The 15134-nt window shown below is 42.5% G+C and overlaps 1 protein-coding gene across 10 annotated transcripts in view; it reads right to left on the bottom strand.

Annotated features, from left to right (window-relative positions):
• Positions 1–1844: 1844 nt before the first annotated feature.
• CLSTN2 (calsyntenin 2) overlaps positions 1845–15134 on the bottom strand; it is a 595520-nt gene continuing 582230 nt past the window's right edge. For all 10 annotated transcript variants that reach the window (XM_068954006.1, XM_068954011.1, XM_009674091.2 and 7 more), the window contains 8 exons: positions 14765–14931; positions 11053–11201; positions 9406–9629; positions 6825–6995; positions 6071–6216; positions 4569–4692; positions 2973–3157; positions 1845–2296 (listed from right to left, as the gene is read on the bottom strand). In XM_068954006.1, coding sequence (XP_068810107.1) covers positions 2084–2296; positions 2973–3157; positions 4569–4692; positions 6071–6216; positions 6825–6995; positions 9406–9629; positions 11053–11201; positions 14765–14931 — 1379 coding nt within the window. In that variant the 3' untranslated portion in view covers positions 1845–2083. The remainder of the gene's footprint in view (positions 2297–2972; positions 3158–4568; positions 4693–6070; positions 6217–6824; positions 6996–9405; positions 9630–11052; positions 11202–14764; positions 14932–15134) is intronic.

Below are 15134 nucleotides of genomic sequence, written 5' to 3'. Positions count from 1 at the left end.
CTGCACACGTAAGACGACCTGTAAATTGCCAGTTTCAAGTCGTAACAGTTACGTGCCACGTCCCTCAGCACAAAATAAATAGCATAATAAAGCTCTCTAGTTTTTAAATAAATTTAGGGGATCTTTTCATTCCCTTTCTTGTTATTAAACTTCAAGGTCCAGTTGCTGTCAACCTTTCCCAACAGCTGTCAGATCCAGAAACTGGAATTTAAAAAAGTTCAACCTCCCCTCTCTCCCCCCCTACAGTGCAGTCTTCTTACTGCAAGACCTGCAGGAGCTGGGGTGCAAACAAGCAGATAAAGTTTTGAGCGAGGTGGCCACCCTCCAGAGTGCTCAGACTCTAGGAGAAAGTGTTACTCTTGGCAGGATCAACTGCCAGTCAGGGCTGCCCGGTAAAGTCCTGTTGTGGCAAGACCGACTACTTGTTTCTCTGGCAGAGAGCGGGGAGAGGAAATGGCTCATTTTAAACAGCACATTACAAAAACAAAAAGTCAGTGATGAAACTGTGAAGAAAAGGAAATATTTAGGAAAAAGCAGAAAAGCCACAAAGCAGCATTCACTTCCATGCTATTTTGTTCTTATGCATTAAAACAGTTTAGTCCTAGAAAGTGCTGCATCACTGGGTACGCAGATCGTTTGAAGATACAGAATTAAGGAACGGGGACAGAAAACACACCACACAGACTTACCAACACGCTATACATAGCTTTGTTTTCTGTTTTCGTTTTTAAACTCTTTAAACAGTGCTTAAGAAAAATATGCTGTGTTACCGTAACAAACTAAAACACTCTCACAAGTTCTTAAGAGGTTTTTTTTTTTTTAAACTTCTTTTGGTTCCAAGTAGGTTTTGTTTGTTCTTGTTCTACTTTACAGAAACCCTTGGTCAATGATAATGGCTTCAGGAAGAGGAAAAGAGCGTTATGAGCATGAAAGAGAGCTGACAGTTGCCTGTGATGCTGCCATTTTTCTCTTGTGCCACTATTTGGTGAGTAAGGGTACAGCAGAAATAGGGCATAATACGTTTACAGAGTAAAGCCAGACAGGAATATTCGAGCTGGCATTATGCAGTAAAGCAAAAAAAAGGGAACATTTTCCTCACGTAAAATCACTGTTTAAATCCTCACCACAAATGGCTATTGAATAATGAGTATCACTTATTTTCCACTTCTTCAGGAAGATACTGTAGCAAGCTAATGATTTTACAAGACAGACTATAAAGCACTGATTTGCTGCAAATTGCCAAATCCATAACTAATGAGCAGCTCTACAGGTTTTCGGTAAATCACTCCCATTAGAATTTATATTTTGCCTAAGCAAGTATTACTCAATCTGTGGACACAGAATGCTTTGTATTTTTTTCGGTAACCTTCAGCATCCCCTCGTTGCGTTTTTTTTTTTTTTTTTTTTTTAAAAACTCTCTGCCAAGTTTCCATGGGTGGCTTGGATAAAACCCCTGTCTTCAGGATCCTTACAGCATTTCTGAAAAATATACTGTCCAATTCTATACAGGCACACATGCTTCCCATGTCAAGTCCTAAGTAACCCCCTGCAGAAGACGGTTAACATCCAAGAAGAGAAGACAAATGGAATTCCATCTCTGTCACCGGTAGCACTAGAACTCTGCCCTAATGTGAAAGTTAAGTGGATTGTGTTTTACGCAGGTAAGAGTATGAAGCCAAATGGCAACTGTTATTTGGACCCACACAAGTAATTCTTTGTAACAAGCTGAAATCCCTCCTTTATGAAAAAACAGCCAAGGCAAAAAACCTCTATGGAGTGAGGGACAGGACTTCTGGCACATATCTATGGTAAAGAAACAGGAAATTGAGGATTAAACTAACAGATCAAGTTCCAGATTACTTTATTATCGGTGATGCCAGTATGTTTGTACTGTGTTTCCTCCAGGCTTTGTAACTCACACCCAGGAAGAGGATCAGTTCTATCATTATCAATTACTACAAGATCATTTTAGGCAAAAACAGTAATAGGCAAGCAGAAGTTCACATCCTGTCAATGAACTCACAGATTCTGAAAAAAAACATTGTATTGGTGTTTACAAAAGGATCAAGTGGCAGGAGGGCTCTTAATAGGGGAGCGCTGAGTCATCCCACTCCAACTGCTCTTGCCTGGAGGCATTCTGTTTGGCTCCCTTTTGGACAATCTCTTCCTCCTCCTCCTCCTCCTCCTCCTCCTCTTCACTTTCATCTGATTCAGCACTGGTTGTGTCTTCCTCTTCATCTTCTACCTCTTCTTCCTCCTCGCTCTCCTCTTCTGCCTGGTGAGGCTTTTCGTATTTCTACAGTACAGTCAAAGAAATGAAAGAGAGACCGTAGGAGAAAAGTGCCTCTTTGCTAGCCAGTGGCTGTGCGAATGCAAATGCGAACGCTTGTTCCGCGCACAGAATAACTAGCATGCTGGGAAAATACGCTTTCCATCATAATGTGAACGTTAGGCATGAAATATGATACAGTTGAACGGCAAACATTCAGCAACTGTTGTGACACGAACAGGATCTAAACGGTATCTGCTGCTTAGTCAAACTGCTGAAGTTTAAGCGTTCAGTGTCAGTTTCTTTCAATTGCTCTTTTCGGAATTCCTCCTTCTAGTGCATTAGTGTTTACATTAACGTGGGTTAACAAACAGGCCAGCTACATCATCTTGGGAGCCTATGGTGCAAATATCTACAATGAATGGAGGGGGAAGTGGTTTCGTACCCAGGAATTCTTCATCATGCAATTTAATAATGATATATGACAACAAATATTAAGTGCAGAGTTTACGTATTATCACGGTGTGCAGAGTTCAACACTGAGAAGGGCCCTGAATGTCTGCAGGTACAGCCTCTTATGCCAAGTCCCCACCTAAATGAATGTACTCCGAAAGAGCCTTAAAACTCACTGCTGGGCAAGCTATCAGCCCAGGCAGTAATTCACGGTAATACCATGCTCTAGTATCATGCCTCACTTATGTACCTCCATGGGGTTGACGGTAATAGTCAAAGCAGAATCATCCCAGTCCATTTCGTTTTCTTTACTTCCTTCATTGTCTGTGGAGCTGTGCTGATGAGCTGTTTGAATTCTGTAGACCCCCAAGGCTACGATGAAAACGAGTGTGCTCACACAGATTACGATAATGACAGTTGACACGCTTGGAACAACTGAAACAAAAGGCAGAAACGGCAGTGGGATCGTATCTATGGAACAAATTGTCTGAAAAATCACTAAACGCGTGCCCCATTGTCTACGTTCTGTCCTCAGCCCTTCTCCCTTTGGGTTGAAATTCTGCTCAGCTTTCTGCTGTCTGCCGGGGACTACAGGAAACGGTGACAAGTGACTGTCTGCTAGGGGAGACTATACATGAACGGCATTTACAGATACCTACTGATGAGCATTACAGATCTGAACTAAGATGCACTGTGATTTCAATCTCAATTTCCCAGACCTTGCAGCTGTACTTGCATGTACTGCAGCCTTGCTGGCAGACTCTTAAGGATTCAGACATCCTCTTCGCTGTCCTGTTGCACTCTGGGAAGCCTCTGTCTCCAGCTAGTCACAGGAGGGACATGTCTTTAAACTACTCTTACATTACCAGCTTCACAACTGGACAGGGTAGTAGTACAGGAGCACTGCCATGTTCTATGCACCTAGGTACTCAAGTGCCACGTGCTACAGTAGTTGCGTACCCCATTCTCTTGCCTTGCCTTGCCTGTAAGAATGCAATACTTTTGCTTCTCACCCACGTTAAGGTTAAAAAAAAAAAAAAAAAAAAAAGGAAAAAAGGTTAGTTTCTAACAGTTCAGATATTAGCAAAATATCTGTACAAGCATACGGAAAAATGCAGTAATTTTCTCATCCTAACTACCTATACCTCCCTACACTCTGCATCGGCTTTCTCTCTCTACGTAGGTATCCTGCAGCTAAAAAGATTTTGGGATCCAGTATTTAGGCAAGTATGTTTGGCCTGGTTTTGGCTTCACTGAAAAGGCGTCTGATCTGGGTGGATATTTAAACATACCCTAGCTAAAACGTTCCATTCCGATTCTGGATTTAATATATGCTAATACCCGCTGCTCTTGACGAGGTGGACCTCTCTTCTGTCCAGATAGCGCTAGAGTGAACAGTCTGGACAGCTGCTAACAGAAGGACCGTAGAAATTATTTAAAAAGCAGCAGCAGCAACAACAAACTCTCCTTCTTTTGCCTAGCAAGGAGTGGGCAGAAACCAACGTGCCACAGAAATTCAGATGTACCAAGACAATACGAGGATAAATAATTACCCGTCCATAGCACTTAGTACTAGAAATGAGACACTTTTGGTTAACTAGGTGGGTTGCAGTAGACAACCTTTAATGAAGTCAAGGATACTAGTTTTCAATTGTAACATACCTCCGCCTCAGAAAGAAGGGAATTAAATTTTGCCTCCCTTTATACCTGTGCAACATCATCTGTGAGGCTGCACAGAGTTTAACTATGGACTGCAGGGCTTCATTTGTTGACTAGGATGACTCGTAAGGGAAATGACGACATACCGGCATCATTAAGAGCAGTTTCTGTTAAGGTTTTCACATACCTGACCTGTGGGGACCACTTATGCTGCCCTCTGGGTGGTGGACAGCCTGGAGAAATTGTGGCTCTACTATCATATGATTTACATGGTCCATAAAGTTGGAGTTGGAGCTGTGTAGAATATTAACCTGGCACAAGACGAGAATTCAAGAGATCAGATACTAAAAAGCGCTCTGCATTCCAAGCCTGGTGGTACCGCTCGTTACACCGTGTAATGAAGTTCGGCAGCAGACAGGAACTTTATATTAGATGGAGCTTATGGACCAAATTTATTTCTTAGCCCACAGAAAAATACAAAGGTTAACCTATTTCTTAGTAGTAGTCGTCCTTTACCTTTTGACTTGAAGTGTCACAAGAAAGGAAGGTCTTTTTTAGTTTTACCTGTACGGTAGGTCGTGCCTTTTTCTCCCCGCTAATCAGTTTGCAGATGTTCCCTTAAAGTTAGTGGGAGGTTTGCCACTCCGGACACCGACAGTGAGTTTATCAAACCGGTTGCGATTAAAACCGAAACAGTAAGAGAGAACTAAAAGAGGTCTCAGTTTTTCACGTTCCCCCTGCTTTCAGCGGAGTCCTCTGTTGGAAGATTCTGTCCTCCTCTGTCCTACTCACGGTTAACATTACAAGCAAAAACCCTGAAGTCATTCTCAGGGCTGCACCACCCTGCTGCGGAACGCTAAGGCGAGAAAAGAGTTCCCAGTATGACATAAAGAAGTACAAGCAGGATTCATCCATCTCGCCTAACAACCTATTTTTTCCTTTGTGCCTATTGTTAAGAAGGTCCTCCTCTCCCTCTCCTTTTAGTTACTTGGTACCGGGGTTCTAGGCGGGATAACGTGATTCTGCAGAATAGGTCCATAATTGCTGCTGAGATGCATCAGCACTAATTCGCAGTCACTGTGCTGCTGCACTGGACTTAGCGCTGGCTGACACAAGCTCAAGAGAGCTACTATCCTGAGTAACTGAGCATGTCTGGGCGGTGGCTCCAAAAGAGCATGAAGGATGACATACGACGTCCATCCTGCGCATTGCCTATATCCTGATTTTTCTCCTCAAAGAAATCTGAAACGATGTAAATTACTGTGAACGATCTCCATCTGAAGAAGAACAAATTATTAAGCTTACTGCAAGGTAACAGTGCTTGGCAAAACTGAAAAGGTAGTGATTTCAAGAAAGAAAAGTGGGATAGGTAACGTTAAAAAAAGCGCATGAAGGAAAAATGAGGAGGCTGTGATGATTTACTTCCGCATCTTCAAAAATATAAATATACGGGATTTTATGTGGTAGTTACATCATGGAAAAACAGTGATGGTGATGTGATCCTCCACAAACGTACCTACGTGCAGAAGTCACACTTTGTATTTGTACGAAACTCAGAACTTTTCCCCCATTTGATTAGTCATCCGAACGTGCCAATCTTTCCAGAGATTTTGAAACTCAGTGTGGCTCTGAGGATGAGGCGAGTGCTCAGCCTCAGTACTAGCAAAGAACATCTGAATGGTGGCTTACCTCCAAGTTAAATTCATTGCTGGTGTAACGCCCATTTAGCTCTGAGCATTTAACTCTGAACTTTCTGTCAAAGGCGGCAGAAGCGTACCAGTTACGGTACCGAATCTGCTGAAGAACTTGTTCGTAGTTGTGCACGGTGTCCACACCTGAAATGGTAGCAAAGCAGTTAATAATCAGAAAGAGATGCTACGTAGCAACAAGTGCTCTGTGCAGTGCGGGGGAAACCAAATATTCGGAGAAAATACAAAACTTGTCAGGTCAGTCTGAAAATGGCAATGCATAAAATAGTCTCTGATAGAGCCTCTGATCCATACTCAATCATGTGAGGACAGCTTTTGTAAGTGAATGCGTGTCCATAACGGAGAGAGAAAATTACAACGGCAAAGGTTTAGAATAAATTATGTAGGTTGAGAAAAAGGGCCAGTGAGCTATCAGCATTGTTGCACTTGCACGTGCCACAGTGATGGTCTACAAGAACCCCACGCTCTAACCAAAAAAAAATATATATATAAAAAAAAAAGAGCAGTGTTGCTATTTGCCCTGTTTGGTGAGTGGCAGAAGATGTGCTGCGTTCCACAGGATAAGCACAGCACACCCAAACGGCAAGAAGTAACTCTGCTTTCTGAGACACAAGCTCTCCTGCAATACATTCGACCTGGTAGTACACCCCAGATTTCTGCCTGATTGCTTTGAAATTAGTTTATATAATTGCTGCTGGGGCTAAATTAAGGGAAAGCAAAGCTCATGAACATACCGTAGATCGAATAGCCTGCTGTGGAATTGGTGGCATCTAGATGTTTTCCCTGAAGCTCCTCACGATCTAGTTCTAAGCACTCTTTCTCAGTATCTAGTTCCATGCCAATGACCAAAACATCACAGAAATCCAGGTTGTGAAGCGTTTCCTCGAATACGACTGGCTCGTTGGCTGTGAACACATGACATATCATAAAAAATAAGAAAAAAGCTCAGAGACATGATCACAAAACAGCTCAGGCATTCCTGTGCCTTGAATCAGGGCTTTCAGTTTTCACAAAGATAGATGGCTGAATTGTTCTTCACTCATATTAAACACAGACCACTTGAAGCAAATCAAAAGCAAAACGTCTTCCCTGCTCAGATACTATAATGACAAAGGCCTAAAAGTACCTACGGAGACACAAGATGAATTGCACTACGATAAAAGGCATTCAAGAACAGTGCTGGAAGTATAAAACTGAAATTTGATCCTGGAAAGAAATTCGCATTAACAGTTCTGCTTTTCAGTACTGCTATTGACACTGGGCTGGTACTACACATTCATGCTCGTTTCAAGGAAACTTGACGTGGAAAAACATACATCAAATATATCTGTGCTTGCAGGATTCTCTCACAGTTACTCTGTGGCCTACAAAGAATTTTGCATTACAGAGAACACTACGCCATTTATCCAAGAACACGGTATCGCCATAAATGGCATGATCCTGCCTGACGTGACTTGGAGAAACTGAGTTGGAAACTGACTATCCTTTATAGGGAGTTAAGTATGGTTAAAAAAAACCCTTCTGTCACTGGAAGAGTAGCGTACAGAGTCAATATTTTCATCCTCTGGCCAACTTAGCGCAAAGTGGCTGGCAAGACTGCGTAACCAGCTCCCTGAGAGAGATTACCAGCGTAGGTGCAGAGACTGGAATCTGGGAAATTTTGACCCATTTTGCGACTCTCAGGTCAGAGGATCTCTGCAGAAGGAATGCATTAACAGAAGCCTTATTATGCCCTGGAACCCCAACTCCTGGGTTGGACTGTCCCCATGGGAAGCTGCAAGAGAGACATGCAGGAGCTGGGTTGCAGAGCAAGGGAAAAGCCTTAACTGGCCAGCTTTGTTGCTCCTGCTGTCACGGGGCAAGGAGGAGAGGCAGAGGCAGTAATGTCACTATTGCAGGGAGGGGGACACTGATTTCTATATGGGGGCAGGACAAGCAGCAACAGTTTGGCACTGTAAGACTCCCATAGGGGCAAAGTAAGCCTCGGAGCCGTGGCCGTTCTGCTGCCTGAGGCAACTGCCTACTCCGCCTCTGATTAGAGGCACAGCTAACTCGGTCCTGTGACGAGGGAATACACGGTGACTAAATCAGCCGCCTACAGCTGCGCCATGTGTATCTGCTGCAGTCATGATGCTCAGGTCACCTAACTTTCCAGTAAGGGGAGAAGCAGCTATGGCTAGATACAGGTCAAGATGTACAGCTGTCTTTGGACTTTGGTCTGTCAGATAATATCTGGGCTAAGGGAAATAACGATTTCAAGCTGTTCAGGTGCAGGAACTGAACTCAGAACTTTCATCGATCTCTGGCAGAGCACAAATATTCCCAAAAGCCATTATTATCTACCCACATTAACCTCTCCTAGTAGATTAAAGAAAGAGAGGTGGCATGTTAGGAGGTGCTCGACTTCCAGGCAGGTTAAGAAATGCTTCTGAGGGTGAACCTCAGGCTTTTCAGGTTACTTGGTGCTACACCACCAAGTAAGTTGGGAGTATGATGGGCAATGGTGATTATGGGAATAATAATTTTAGAAAAATTGGGATTTACAGAATTTATGAACTAAACTGGAGGGCACTAGTTCCTAATTCACTGAAGAGTTCTGAAGATATCATAATATTTAGGAACACGGGGCATTATAAATGCAGCGTCTCTTAAGTATGCGAAGGGTACTGATCACTCCCCTGCATGCAAGAATTTGGTTTTTTAACATGCCTTAAATATATGCAGTGGCTATTAGAATACATTTTCCAGCCTTTGAAACCATCGTCGTGGAAAAAAATGCGCGCAAATGAGGTTCACAGGGTGACTAACTATTTCCTTATGTATGTGAGAAACTGAGGCACAAGGTGATTACAGTACTCACTAAAGTATCACCCAAAGGCCAGTAGCAGAGCTGCAAACAGAAGAACAAGCTAAAACTCCAACCACAGTCAATTACGGCTCTCCACAGGATTAATAAAAGTAATAGTATTATGTTAAAATTAAGAGATTGTAAAGGAAATAGGTTAACTCAACAGAATATGTGGAGAAGGATTTCAGTAGTGCAAAGGAATTTTTCGGAAGTAGGAGGGAGCTGAACGGGGAAGCGGCTTTTCTTTTTGAAGCATATGAAGACGTGCTTCAGCGAGTAGGCCAAGCGAATAGGGATTTATTCACTTTTCAAACTATTTCTTGCAATGTTCTGAGTACGACGCAACGTGGCCTCCGTTCCTTTGTGTGAAGGGACTTCCTGTGTATTACTTGTTTGCACTATACTTCAAAACGTCTGAGGAGTCATATTCTACAATAAGTAGTAACACTTAAAATAAATCCACAAACCTCTGTCGTTTTCTTTAAAGTCCACTGGATACTCCATTTCAGTGACAGTGCTGACAATCCTGATGTCAGGTAACAGAGTAACACCTCTTTCAGCTTCAAATTGTGCAGCTGGTCTAGCAAAGTGGTCCATCCCACTTATTGTAATCTTGGGCTCATTGGCCTGAAACACCATTACATACGCATCTATATCTGGGATACTAATGCAGACATCTTCACCAAAACATCTGAAAAATATACCATTCATTAACTGCATGTAACACTTGGCATATCAGAGGCACGTGGCACTTCCACTGCCCAAAACCTGAATGATACTTCTTACCGCTTTGTTTTCTCAGCTCAGTCCTGTTTCATACTTTCGGACACTGCTGCGTAAAAGGACATATACCTGCATAGGTGCCAGCTAACAGCTCTGTTCTGCTCATCTCCTCCCACATCCACAGCTACTGAAATTGCACAGGGACAGCTTAAGGGATTCGTGACAAGCTCAGCCTATAGTAAGGTCACTGTGAGAATACTGCTTTGAGGCTTAACTGGCATTTAACAAAGGTAATAGTGAAAACGCTAATTACACGGTGACAAGGACCTGTACTTAAACCTAACACACTAAGCTCTCCAAGTGAGATCCAATGACTGTACTACCTTTGTTTTGTTAGGTGTGAATAAAGGGCCTAATTGTCCATTTAAATTGGATGTATCATGAACTCATTCTGGCCCTTCCCCAATTTCTGCAAAGTACCGGGGGGGGGGGGGGGGGGACGGGACACGGACGGACGGGCGGGCGGGGGTCTGCATTAGCATTTCTGTTTGACGCAGCAATGCACTTCTGAAGAAAATCTCCTAACTACACCTTTCTGCACCTCGGCACATACCACAGACCAGCCTTGCAGCGTGCAAACTGGATTCCTTCCAGTGAAAGTGAATCAGAAGTTGGCTGATCAGAATCCTGATCACTTACTGTGGTCAGCGCACAGCACTAGGCTAAACCTAGTGCTAAGGAAAAACTGCCTACAGTGTGGATGTGGGGTTCCCTGCGCCAGTTGTTTCACTCCACAAATCTGCTCCTACTGCACTGCACGGCCTGCTGTAACACAGCCCTACCCCAGGGGAGCTCAGTGGCCGAGTTGTGGCAGGCCCCTCTTTCGTTATGTAAAACTGTAACCGTTATTACGCGGCTACTCATCACGCAATTGTTGCAGGAGAACAGACTGACACACAGATTTCTGTTTAACGCAAGCCACGTAGAGCTCAGTAATGACAGCCATATAAGGACAGAGACAAAGACTATTTCTAGCGTAGGCATAACGTCCTTGTGAACGTATAGTCTGTGAGTTATCACAACAGGCCTGCTTTAAAAGTCAGGGCTGTCGCTCTGCCAGAATAATCGGTAACTTTTTAAAACGTGCATTCAGTAGGAATATAAACGCACGTGCTGTTCAGACTACATGCTTCAGACTATAAACAGAACACAACTAAGTTAACATTCAAAGTAACTCAGCATAAAAGTAAACGAAATCCACGCCTTACTCCTGGTATCATAAAATTATGATTTCTCAATGCAGTTTCATCACCATTCTCCTTTCTACGTTTATACATAAAAAATAATTCATTAGAAGTACTACTCATCAGCTTAGCTGAAGTATAACTTACTGGACTTTAGATGAGACTTTGAGACGCCGTACACCTGCGGTAGGAAACTGTCTGGAGTTGATGTATGAGACCTTTCGGAGAGCTTGATTTATATTCTCAATGTCATCTCCTTCCATGACAAGGACTGACTGGGAAGGGTTGAAGTGATACTGGGGGAAATGCATATGATGATTAGTACCTAAGGTACCAGGTACAGAGTACAGAACACCGCATTTTAAGGAACGTTTCACGGAGGTAACTTTAAAATCTAGTAATTCAAGGACAAAATTCTTGATAGCCGTTGTTGACTGAACGCATGTCTTGTTCCCCAAGACATCTACTAATCAGTCATCTATTTCACATCTTAATATTATTGCTATAATTAATCTTATAGCCAATTAATCTAGTTTTGCTCTACTTTGTCCAGTCTTACTCACTTTGCTCATAGAATTTCTGCGACCGTATAGTTCAAAAACATAACTTACTGTAGTTATTATTCTTACCTATTTTTTTTAGGTCAAATACATTCCCGTTCTAGAAACATTGGCTTCAACAAGAGTAGCAGGCAGAAGCATATTTGTCCCGCTTTCTGCTTGTTTTTACCTTGAGCTACCTTTCTGAGATATATTTCAACACGAACGAACGAAACAATTACAACGTTTTCCTGCTCCGTTTTCATTAATGTCAGCCACAAGCAAGGGGATTCTGCTCTCTCTGTTTCATGATCACTGCAGGGGTGTCACGATTTAAAATGGAGCTGCTGCTTGCATAAAGCCAGATGCGCATTTGAGCTGACAAATCCTGCAAATTCAGTAGCAACCCCTACCACTGCATTGACCACAAAGCAGTCTTACTGACCAAGAAACTTTGCGACGGATCTCTGCATAGCAAAGGATTGATTTTATCTTTACCATAATTCATCTTGATTCCTTTTTTGTCTGTTGTTTCAGCAAACCATCTCCGCTGCAGAGAAAACCAGATTAGCCCTCCTGAAATTCGTACCCCGCTGCTGAAACCAGAGAATACAAAGAACTGCACCCTTCTACCAATCACATGCAGTCCCTTCGTAAAGCTGGGTTCTGACTTTATGAACGTATTCTGTTACATACAGACAATGAGCGTCTACACTTCCTTACAAAGAGGGAGTTGAAAAGCAAAAGAGCAAACAGACTCTGAAGAACAGAAGGAAGCACAGGGTTCTCTGCCCAACAGAACAGAGGGCTGGGTTCAAGACTTACGCAGTAAAGGTGATTATGTTCCAAAGAGTATTTTTTAACAAAGGAGAGCACTACCACTAGCCACAACGTGCATGCAATTCTCTCCTGTCAACCAGCAACAGTACAGAACAAAACGATCAAAAGGAGACTCTAGCTAGCTAGTTATCTTAATAGCTCAGCGGCCAGAACAGCTGGAATGCTGCCAGAAGAACGGGAGAAATCCCTAGGGTGAGCCATTTTTGTCTTTCTCATTAAAAAAAGCTAAAAACAGTGACAGTTTAGGCAGTGCCTCTGAAAGCTGTTACAGATATCCGATAATCAGGGGGCAGACATAAAAAAATCCAACCCTGCTATGTAAGAAACCATATTACAACTACATTGCGCTTTTCTAGGTGGCTATAAAGGTCAAGCCTCAGGAGTCCAAAGTGACCAGCTGATACTCCTCCCAACATCAGTTTGGCAACATGCAGTCTACCAAGTGCCATGCAAACACACAGAACCTATCGCATCAGGTAGGTTTATGGTTGACACCAGAAACTATTTTCCTGTTGAGGGTTAGCTGCCAACCCATCCTCTTTCATCTGAGCTTCCTTTTGTCAGCCCCAGTAAGAAACCGTACTACATTGCATCTCTGCTTCTTCCATTTTGCCCTCCCGCTGTTAACGCTGAGTGTTGAGCTAGCTGAGGAGATGGATAAAAATGAAAGCAGTAACTAAAGAACCCCCATGCCTCAACTGCAGCTTGGAAAATGAAAATGTTTTGAAATGTGGTAGGAGAAAGAAACGGAGGAAAACAATCTCTCATCTTTATTTTTCCCACCGCACTGCTACTGCAGTAAGAAAGCCAATCACCCACGCTGGAGCAACAGTGAGAGCTTTAACAGAGTTTTCCAGTCCCGTGAAATAACAAGTTACTGGAATACTTTCAAATTTCAGAAGGTGACAAGAGACACGGAACTACTGTCTTTAAAAAGACACTACCCACCAAGGGAACGCTGCTTTAATTCATGTTACAATCCTAACAAACATCTTACTGGTATGCCTATACGCTCGAGTTCCTTTTTAAAAAAAAAAAAAAAAAAAAAAAGCCCAGCTGTTCACTGTATGCATAGTCTTTTCATAAAAAGAGCTTTTATTCATAAATGTGTCATTAAAACTCACTGTTTTGCAGGGAGAGCCATCAATGCGAAATTCTTTAATGATGTCCTTGATACGGTGAAATAGAAGAAATACTTTTGGGAGTCTTTGCTCCTGTGTAAAAGCTAACGCTAACAAAATAGCTCCTCAGTTTTAAATTGCACTTACAACTTGCATTTTTACCCTTGTCTTCAGAGATACAGTGGTTATACTACACCACTGTATCTTATTACCTAGATGGATTTTTCGCCTATGGTAGGTCAGTCTCCGGTTTTGTACAGTGAAAGTGGTTTAGCTAATACGAATGTAGTGCACACCAGTTCCACAGCATACTTGAGCTCGAGTGGTACACTACCACTTGAGCTCCCCCCCCCCCAAAAAAAACAAAACACCAAAGGAAGCGTGCTGTTTCAAAGGTCTGCATGGTCTGCAGCCAAATTATCTTCCTAGTTGTTTTCCTTTGTTCAATTTGTTTTAGTTTGAAGCACAGCTCCTGTGTAAGACTGTACTGTTATTGGTGTACTACAAAATAGCTTAATTCTAACTAGCCGTTGAAATGCACCAATGCAAAGCTTTCCAGCTTACTCAACTATAAATGGATAAGTACACACATCAGGCAGAAGAAGAACACTTGTCATCTGATAGCTACATCAGTACAGAAGAACGCTCTTCATGTAAACATGAGAAAAGTTATTCAGGATCCTTCATGTGTATTCAAAAGAACCGAAATTGTCTCAATGAATGCAAAGCAATCCGGCTACTACATCAACGGAAATATGATTTTCCCCCGTCTGTTGTTGTCCTAGCTTGGAAAAAGTGTGACTGTATCAGTAAAGACAGTCATATGCACAGTGAGGACGGATAATTATTTGTATGCAAATGTAAACTTTGAACTTCTTGCCTTCGATGTGTTTTGTTTTCCCATTTTTAATGTTCCATAATGTGGCTTTCCGCTTGGAAATCCTTTTTCAGTCCTAGTACATCTGGACTTCTGAGTTGCTTCTAGATGAAAGATACACCATTTATGTCTTCTGCTGCTTTAAAGCTATGTAAAATCAAAATTTAGTAATTCCCTGGAACCATATCTATTTCTGTAGAAGCACCAAAATAAGCAAAATAAGCACACGACCCGGAAATTCGTAGAGACTCTGAAATGCCAGCAGCACGTTATTTTCTGAGCATCTAGCTTTGAAATAATGGAAACATTTTTCTTTGCTCTGTCACAGCTCTTCTACTGCTTCGCTTTTTCTTTGCGTGACTTTATGGCAAATTATTTTCCTTCTGGGAGTACATTTGTACTGTGTGTACTCTACCTTGGGCTCTCCGCTTCATAAATCAGCTCTAAATTTTTATCAAAGATGATGTCAGTTCATCCCTCACCTTTATTCCTTGTCCAAGGCTCTCAAGAGAATTAATATCCAGACCTTCCTTGCAGGCCTGCAAACAGGAAATCACTTTCTGACTCTCAATTTTGCCAGGCCGGATCGTAAGACTGGCCAGGCTGCCATGGAAATACTGAGCAAACCTGGGCTTGGTGACTTCACCTCCTGCAAGAAAAGAGAATACAAAGTAATTACTGATATAAATACGCAAAGCATGTATGCAATAATTTACTTTATAGTGTTTCAACATACGTACATACGTTCCCCATGAGCCAGCAATGTGCCCTTGTGGCCAGGAGGGCCGATGGTATCCTGGGCTGCATTAGGCAGACCCCTGTTGCCAGCAGGTCGAGGGAGGTGATCCTGCC

Source organism: Struthio camelus, chromosome 9 (assembly GCF_040807025.1).
Source record: "Struthio camelus isolate bStrCam1 chromosome 9, bStrCam1.hap1, whole genome shotgun sequence".
Classification (NCBI taxonomy): domain Eukaryota; kingdom Metazoa; phylum Chordata; class Aves; order Struthioniformes; family Struthionidae; genus Struthio; species Struthio camelus.
Note: the sequence above shows the minus strand (reverse complement) of the source record. Positions and strands in the feature narration are given on the sequence as shown.